Genomic DNA, 9350 nt, shown 5'->3' with positions numbered 1-9350 from the left:
CGCGTCCGGAGCCTGTGCTCTGCAACGGGAGAGGCCACAACAGTGAGAGGCCCGTGTACCGCAAAAAACAAAAAAAAAAAAAACAAAAAAAAAAAACCCCAAAAAACAAGAAAAAACTTTTTAAAAAACTGTCAAGTTATCATGTTTCTTGGGCATTTTTACTTTGCACTCAACAGCAAGAAAAATGTCTAAGAAATAAAGGATCAGTAAAAATGCTTACACCAAACAATTAAATCAAAGGGTAGTTTATTAAAAAAGAATCAAAACAGAAACTCTAAGTACCAGTGTGTACATTGTACACATTGAAATGACTCACAAGAGTGGAGTTTTTTTCATAGACATTATCATACCACCTTGCTGTTCATTAAAGATGTTCAACAGAAGTCTGACTCCAACGTGCATACAAGGATTGCCATCTTAAACAGACCTTACTTCAAACATGCAACAACGCCACTGGTAATAAAGCTTTGGAATGGGTGCTCATTCTATCATTTCACTACAAATAAGATAGAAAGCAAGGTAAGTTGAGAATTTATTCTAAAATAGAATGGAAGCTGTCATTGTCTACACCAGCACTCCTCACTCCTCTGCTGCCATTTTTAGCAAGTACTCCTTGTCGATCTTGAAGAGTCTCCATCCCTCTTCGCTGGACAGATCAGAAGCACCTCTTCTTTTGTAGAAGTTGATAGATGGTTCATTCCACTCTGCTACCAAGAAGTGCATGCTGCTGCAGCGACACTTCATCGCAACCTGTTACGCAGGAGAGGAAAACACAAACTCAGTGACATTTCACCTGCTTTCCAAGACCCAATTTTGATTCAGGTGTTAAAATAATCCAGTAACCCTTACAAATTTGGAAACCAAACACCAAGACATACCTGGCTTAGATTCTTCAGAATTTCTGATCCTATGCCAAAGCCTAAAAAAGAAAGAGAAGTACCATTTAAAAGGTCATTTTAAGGACTTCAAGCCCTGATTTCTCTTTAGAGCAGCCCCCCTGAACTCAATCATACCTCTATAATCACTCATCACGAAGAAGTCCTCAAGATACAACAGTTTGCCAATCCATGGGTCATAGGTAAAATAGTACATGGCAAAACCAACAATGCTGTGTCCTGTAATAAGAGTATCACATGAGTTATGGATGAAAAACAATCCGTCAAAGTTGTAGCTGCAAAATCAGAAGTCTATCATAAGTTTTTAAATAACATACATGCATGTATTACAGAAATAAGTAGCCAGTGGGCCAGACTGTCTCCTGACTTTTATGCTAGTGCAATCCAGGCCACTGTTGGATGATCTCACTGTTCTTAGAACATGTATTTGCAAAAAGCACACATTAGAGCTAGCTGAAACCAGGCTAAAACTGTGGACTGGCCACTCTGCAATCTGCTGGATCTCACACTCAGGAAGTGAGAATGCTTTCATTACTTGCCAGAACGAAAGTGCTATGGTCTTAAAACTAAACACACACATTATTCACATCCTACTGATATACTGGTATCTTGACTTGGGAATAAGTCAGGTTTACACGGCAGTTCAGAATAGTTAAGTATTTGTAGTTTAGAAACTCTGCTTCCTTAAGGTCAGGACATCAGGCCAAAAGAGCAACGTTTAATTTCAGAACTTGCCTTCCAATTCACACATTTTCCATTTGCTCTCCCCAATGTTTAAGCCGGAAGAAGCAGAGGTACCCAGGTGTGATGTAACATCCATATACCTCTGGAAAGTACCTCATCCCTTATGTTTTCTGCTCATTTTTTCTAGTATGAGGAAATGACCTCAGAAAAAACCTTAAGCACCCCCCACCGCCCCTGCCCAACAACTTCCCTCTTTAGCTCCGTCTTCTGCCCAAGGACCAGAAAGGAAAAAACAACGACAAAGAAAAAACAAAGAAAAAAAGGAAAAAAGCATCTGACTCCTTCTTTATGGGTGTCTGTAATTCCAATTGGAGGCAAAGGTTTCAAATTAAACTTTCTAGCCATTTTATAGTCCTTTGCAAACAGGAAGTGAGTACAATGGAGCTTCTGATCTACCGTGTTTTAAGTGTGTGATAATAGGGCCTTACCTCATTTATCATGATCATCTACTTTATTGTGTAAAGGATCTTTTAGTTACCTCCCCGCCCATCCATGTACACGGAAGGGCCATGTACATGGCGAAGCTAGAGACTGTAACCTGAAGATTGGGACAAATTAAAGAAAAAAATGTAATTTAACACAAATACAAAAACGGTTACGTTAGGGTCAAACAAGAACCATTTATGAAACTGAATTACAACAAACGACTTTATACCTAACTTTTCCGGGTCTCCACAGCACTGATACTTAAACAGCTCTTCTAACCCGCCCTATTATTAAGTGCAGCAATCTATTTTTTTTTCTCAGTAGTTTGAACACTGGCTGGCTAGTATTTCTGGCCAACTTCTCAGTAAGTAACTTCAGCCTGTGTTGTCAGTGCTTCTACAGAGCAGCCACTACGTCTTCCAGAACACTCGGTCTCTCCGGCTTCTGGAAGGAGAGGGCGATTACCTTCTGGAGTCATGTGCTCCTTGGGCACTTCTGCGACCAGGCAGTGGTAGAAGGGGTGCTCTCCAAAACCATCTTCTAGCAGATCTGCAAGAAGAGGCAGCAGGGACAGTGTTGGCCTCGATGAAGGTGGCAGGCACCGGACGCTCGTCCCCCGCCCCGCCACTGATGCGTTACCTTTTTCAGTTAATATTACTTGCTCTTCCATGTATTCGTATTTAGCCAATTCCTGGGTTGATGTACACAAGAGAAAAGAAGAGAAGCAGAAAATTAAGTGAGGCTCCGGCCCGGCCAGCTCGGGGGAATGGGGTGGGCTGGGCGGGGATTCATACCCTGAGTCTCGCCCGGAGCGGCGCGGCCGGGCCGGGGCTGGGGGAGGCAGGCGGAGAGAGGGGGACCTATCGGGGACCAGGACCCCACCGCCCGCCGCAGGAAGAGCCCATGCCTCCCGCTACCTTGATCAGCCGCAGAATGTCACTGCAGTCGGCGGCGGTGGCCGGGCGGATCACGAATTTAGCCATTTTCTTCTTTTGCTTTTCTTCCCTTTGCGGACCAAGCCCCTGTACTTGAACAGTAAGAGGAGGTGGTTCCTCATTCGTCTCCCGGGAGCGTCCTCTTCCCAGTCAGGATGGCACCATGACCCGACGAAACCTCGGCGAACGAAACACGAACACCAGCTAACTGAGGCAGTAACCACTCGTTTCGGCCGCCCGGCTCCGCTTTTTAGCGCGAAGAAGCCCCGCCCCGGGACGTGAGGCGGAGGCACCTTGTCCAATGAGGCGCCTCGTCCAATGAGGCCGCGGCGCCTCGTCCAATGAGGCCGCGACCGCCCCCCCTCTTCCGGGCACCGCCCTCTCTTCCGGCCGCCCGTGTGAACCCGGCCCGCGCGGGCGGGGGCGCGGGCGGTGAGGCGCCAGGTGCGGCTCTCTAGCGGCGCCCTCTAGCGGCGCCTGGCGGAGCCTTCCCGAAAGCCCGACCTCGGAGCCTAAGCGTGCCCTAGTAACCTTCGCAAAAAGGAAGAGAGGGGTTCCCCTTTTGGCCCTGGCCCAGTGACTTTGCTGTTTCTTCCTTGGAGAGACCTGGCTTTAGGCGATGGGGGGATAAGGGGATTAGAGCAGTGGCTCTCATAGGGTGGTCTGAGGGGCCCTGTGGGCCCGAAGATCCTTTCAAAACTAGTTTCATAGTAATGGTAGGATTTCGTTTCCCTTTCTTAACTCTCGCTGAAATTTTCCAGAGAACTGATGTGTGATGACGTCATCGCTCTCATGACTAAAGGAATGTGTGCTTGTATTGTGTTTTCTAGAATTTCCTAAGGTAAGCTACTTCGATTTCTCAATGATTTTTTCCCCCCTCTGCTGGTAATTTTTAGAGTTAACAGAATATTTTCTTTCTTACTTTTCCCCTTATTTTTTCTTAAATTTCTGACCTTCCTTGTGGAAACACTTTCCTTCTGCCTGAGGTACACTCCTTCATACTTCCATTTAGTGAAGGTCTGCTCTTGTAAAATTTTTGTTTTGCTTGTCTAAATATGTCTTTAAATTCATCTTAAAGTTCTTGAAGGATTTATTTCACTGTTAGCGAGTTTGAGGTTGGAAGTTCTTTTTCGTTCAGCATATTGATGATATCTGACTATCTTCTGGCTTGCATTGCTGTTGAAAATTGTTATATTCCCTCCTTGCTCATTCCCTGTGCTTCTCTCCTATCCCCTTTAAAACTTTTTATTTCGAACCAATTACAAGTTTACAGATGTGTGATGACATCATTGCTCTGGTGACTAAAGGAATGTGTGCTTGTGTGTTCTCATGTTTTCTAGAATTTTTGAAGGCAAGCTTTTTGGATTTTTCAATTATTTTTAAATGTCCTGAGAGTAAAATGTTTGAGAACAGTTGGATTAGAGTATAGCTCTTCCTGGATTATACCCAATGGGACAAGTACTCAAGCCTCTTGCAGATAGAGGGTTTTTCTGGTTTTTTTTTTTTTTTTTTTGGCTTTTTACAAACCACCTTTCCAGACAGGTCCTCTGAGGGCCCTGCTTTGGCTGCCCTGCCTGGGTTCTAGAATGAGTCAAAGAGAAAGCATAAAAGGAGCCTGCCGTGTTTTCAGTCTATAGGGTGGATTATCACCAAATGACTCCCCCGACATTCAACAAGTGATTCTCTGCTTTGCTCGCAATATCCTGTATGTAGAAAAGAAAGCAAAAGTAGCTCCTCTGTTACCCTTCCCACCCTCTGGGGATATCATAGTAGTGAGTCATTGGGAGAATTTATGAAATGTGTTTCTCAAAGATCTTTAAAAATAGCATTGATTCTTGTCTGCCTAAAGCCACTTCAGGTAGTGTCTTTCCTGACACCACTGCACACAGATGACCATACATAGGCCCTTCCTGCCTCTGCTTTGTTCTGTTTTGTGGGAGGACTCAGGAGAGCTTGTTACCTAGTTACCGCTAACAGTTAAGTAAGAACTAGGTGACTAAGCACTAATAATAGCTGCCTCCTTGAAGCAAAAACAAGGTCGTTTTCAATGTGGGCTGCTTAGGTTTTTAGAATAATGATTGTTTCATTAAAACACACTATAATTTTTTTCTATTTATTCTGTTTTTCCAGTTTAAGTTTCATGCTCTTATGCTTCACTTTGTCATTATGACAAGGAGAGCCCATTCTGAAAAACAGGCAGCTAAAAAAAGCTCATTGTGATTGCGTTTTTTGCACATGTAAAAGCTTAGAACCCTAAGAAATGTGAATTTTCTTTATGAATCAAGTTAGGTTTTATATTGTCAGGAATAGATAGATGCCATGGAGGACCAACATTACCCCCTGTTGATACTGGAATTTAAATTTAAAACTGCATAAAAAGGGGTTAACTCGCTAGCATTTGGAAAACTTTTATTTGGCTAATGAGTCAACAAAATCAATAACTATTTATTGACTCTTATGCTAGGTACTTGGGGGTTATAAAGGAGGACTAAGTTTTGAAACGAGCCCTCAGGGCATACAGTTTACTTTGCAGATATGTTTGTAGTTTACTACAACAGAATTTAATCTTTGTGAGAAATATAATTCCTATAACTGAAGAGGTCTGAGTAGGGGGAGAGTAGGAGGAAAGGAAACAGACAAGGGACATCGTGGGTGTTTTACATTCATTGACTTGTTTAATATCAACTGTCTTGTGAAATAGCTAATGTTAGCTCAATGTTTGCAACAGAGAAAACCAGAGGCTCAGAGGGCTACAAAATTGCAACAGCCAGGAAGTGGTAGAGCTAGGAAAGAAGGAATTCTGTTGATTTCCCTGCCAAAGTGAAACTGTCCAACTTGCCCTATTAAACTATTATGGAAGGTGTCATAGTTTTTTTTTTTCTGTTTATAAAAATAATGCATATTGATTAAGAAAATATAAGTGCAGAAATACAAAAAGGGGGCTTCCCTGGTGACGCAGTGGTTAAGAATCCGCCTGCCAATGCAGGGGACACGGGTTCGAGCCCTGGCCCGGGAAGATCCCACATGCTGCGGAGCAACTAAGCCCGTGTGCCACAACTACTGAGCCTGAGCTCTAGAGCCCGCGAGCCACAACTACTGAGCCCACATGCCACAACTACTGAAGCCTGCACGCCTAGAGCCCGTGCTCCGCAGCAAGAGAAGCCACGACAGTGAGAAGCCTGCACACTGCAATGAAGAGTGGCCCCCACTCACTGCAACTACAGAAAGCCCATGTACAGCAACGAAGACCCAACACAGCCAAAAATAAATAAATAGATAAATTTATATATAAAAAAAGAAATACAAAAAGTTAATAAAAATAATCCCTATTAGTAGGTTGATTTCCTTCCAGTCTTTTTTTCTATGTACGTATACATAAAGGGCTGATATTCAGTTGGTATATACAGTGTAGTGGATTAAAATAACCACAAATTCATTGCAGCTCCTCCCATCAAGAGGTAGAATCTAGGACTTCGCTGGTGGTGCAGTGGTTAAGAATCTGCCTGCCAATGCAGGGGACACGGGTTCGAGCCCTGGTCCGGGAAGATCCCACATGCCATGGAGCAACTAAGCCTGTGCACCACAACTACTGAGCCTGCGCTCTAGAGCCCTTGAGCCACAACTACTGAGCCCGTGTGCCACAACTACTGAAGCTCAGGCACCTGGAGCCTGTGCTCGGCAACAAGAGAAGCCACCACAATGAGAAGCCCGCGCACTGCAATGAAGAGTAGGCCCCGCTTGCCGCAACTAGAGTAAGCCCGCACGCAGCAAGGAAGACCCAACGCAGCCAAAAAACAAATAGATAAATGAATAAATAGATAAATAAATAAATGAATAAACAAACACACAAATAAATAAGAGGTCCCCACTCCTTGAATTTGGACTGGCCTTGTGACTTGCCTTGACCAATAGAATACAGTAAAAGTGGTGATGTACAACTCCTAAGCAAGACCTCAAGAGATCTTAAAGCTTCTGTTCACACCCTCTTGGAACATTGCTGCTGCCATATGAAGAAGCTTGAGCTAGCTTCCTTGAGGATGAAAGACCTCATGAGGAGATGCGTAAGTGAGGCCAGATGCGTAAGCGATGCCACCTTGGACCATTCAGTCCCAATTGAGCTGTCAAATGATTGCAGCCACACAAGTGACCTTAGGCAAGACCAGCAGAAGAACCCCCTCACTGATCCCAGTCCATGTTATCAACCCACAGCATCATGAGTGAGTAGAATTGTTGTTTTAAGCCACTAAAATTTAGGGTTCTTTGTTACACAACAAAGGCTAACCGAAATCAGACGGCCATTTAGGTTGTTTACACCTGGCTTCCATTCTGATTGGTTGTAGTGTCCATTCCGACTGGTCTGTGCTTTGCAATACTCATTTAAAAATATTTTAGGGGCTTCCCTGGTGGCGCAGTGGTTGGGAGTCCGCCTGCCGATGCAGGGGACACGGGTTCGTGCCCCAGTCCGGGAAGATCCCACATGCCGCGGAGCGGCTGGGCCCGTGAGCCATGGCCGCTGAGCCTGCGCGTCCGGAGCCTGTGCTCCGCAACGGGAGAGGCCACGACAGTGAGAGGCCCGCGTACCGAGAAAAAAAAAATTTAAAAATCACCTGAGTGCGTTGTGCGTATGTAATAACAAAAAATTGGTATCATGTATCTATAATGTCTATCCTGCAGCATAGTGTAGTGGCTTCTTACCTACTACAGCCTTGGACTTAGATGCTCCCCATCTGTGTGATTGTGTCAATACTTAACCTTGTTAAGTCACCATTTCTAAATCTGTAATTAGTAAATAATAATAGTACCCTTCATATGGTTAATTGTTGTGAGTATTAAATGAAGTAATACATATAAAGTACCCAGTGGGAATTCCCTAGTGGTCCAGTGGTTAGGACTCTGCGCTCTCACTGCTGAGGGCCTGGGTTCAATCCCTGGTTGGGGAACTAAGATCCCACAAGCCTCACAGTGTGGCAAAAAAAAAATACCCAGCATAGCACCTGGCATAATTGTTAGCATTATTACTATTAATAGTATGGAGTATTTCCCCGTGTCACTGGGTATATTTAAATTAAAAAATATATATAATGGTTCCTTAGAGTTCCATTGTGAAATTTATTTTACTATTCTGTTGTTGAAGATGCAGGGCTTTTTCCCAATGATAAATAATACTTTGTTTTGTTAATAAATTTATTTATTTATTTATTTTTGGCTGTGTTGGGTCTTCGTTGCTGCGTGCGGGCTTTCTCTACTTGTGGCAAGCGGGGGCTACTCTTTGTTGTGGTGCGTGGGCTTCTCATTGCGGTGGCTTCTGTTATTGTGGAGCACAGGCTCTAGGCACACGGGCTTTGGTAGTTATGGCTTGTGGGCTCAGTAGTTGTGGCGCACGGACTTAGTTGCTCCACAGCATGTGGGATCTTCCCAGTCCAGGGATTGAACCCGTGTCCCCTGCGTTGACAGGTGGATACTTAACCACTGCACCACCAGGGAAGTCCCTAATACTTTGACAAACATCTTTTTACCCAAATTTTAGCCCAGGTTTCTGATTGTTTCCTTAGGTAGATTCCTAGAAGTGAAATTACTAGGTGAGGAGAGATGTAATTTTGTTGATCTGGAGCTAGAGAAACACTCTAAAACTTCAGGTCCTCACTACATGAAAGTGTAATTTGAGATGACTCTCTAGATGTGCTTGCTCTAGCTTGAATTATCTAAAGTTTGATAACATCTGGGTTCCACAGTTGTCACAGAAGTTGAGTCTTTCTCAGAGAGTGGTTTTCTTGCTACATATCACAGATGGGTGATAACCTGTGAGAATGATCAATAAATAAATATAACCACCTCCAAGAAAACACCTTGTTTTGGGCCAAGATTTCCTTTTTTTAAAAATTTATTTTTTATTGAAGTATAGTTGAATTATGGGCCAAGATATTCTTTTCTTTTCTTTTCTTTTTTTTTCCTTACCTTACCTTACTTTACCTTACCTTACCTTACATTTCTTTTTGAGAAATTATAATTTAGGACGTGGAAAGCTGTTTCATCTTTGGGGTAGACCATCAAAAGTGTAAGACTTCTATTTATAAATGTAAAGTATTATATGACTTTAGGCCGCAATTAAAAGAGCCGGGTCAGCAATAAGTGAGGTGTTAATCAGGCCTCTTGTTTGCAAGTGATTGCCACATCTTACTCTTCCGCCATCTTGAAGGTCTCCATAGTCTTTATTTTAAGGTCTATTTTGTCTGATATGAGAATTGCTACTCCAGCTTTCTTTTGATTTCCATTTGCATGGAATATGTTTTTCTATCCCCTCACTTTCAGTCTGTATGTGTCCCTGGGTCTGAAGTGGGTCTCTTGTAGA

General features: G+C 43.5%; 1 protein-coding gene and 1 long non-coding RNA gene across 2 annotated transcripts in view; one reads left to right on the top strand and one right to left on the bottom strand.

Moving 5' to 3' along the window:
• Nucleotides 1-205: 205 nt before the first annotated feature.
• Nucleotides 206-3236, bottom strand: SAT1 (spermidine/spermine N1-acetyltransferase 1). The gene is made up of 6 exons (XM_079910692.1): nucleotides 2984-3236; nucleotides 2706-2757; nucleotides 2532-2615; nucleotides 1014-1115; nucleotides 879-919; nucleotides 206-750 (listed from the first exon to the last, which is right to left on the bottom strand). The coding sequence occupies exons 1-6, from the start codon at nucleotides 3047-3049 to the stop codon at nucleotides 580-582; spliced, it is 516 nt and encodes a 171-aa protein (XP_079766818.1). The 5' UTR covers nucleotides 3050-3236; the 3' UTR covers nucleotides 206-579.
• Nucleotides 3237-3369: 133 nt separating this feature from the next.
• Nucleotides 3370-9350, top strand: part of LOC307180364 — a 30253-nt gene continuing 24272 nt past the window's right edge. The window contains exon 1 of the long non-coding RNA XR_013825725.1: nucleotides 3370-3842. This is a non-coding gene — a long non-coding RNA (uncharacterized lncRNA). The remainder of the gene's footprint in view (nucleotides 3843-9350) is intronic.

The sequence above is a fragment of the Stenella coeruleoalba genome (genome assembly GCF_951394435.1).
Source record: "Stenella coeruleoalba genome assembly, chromosome: X".
NCBI classification, from domain to species: Eukaryota; Metazoa; Chordata; class Mammalia; order Artiodactyla; family Delphinidae; genus Stenella; species Stenella coeruleoalba.
This window is presented reverse-complemented; position numbering and strand designations above follow the sequence as displayed.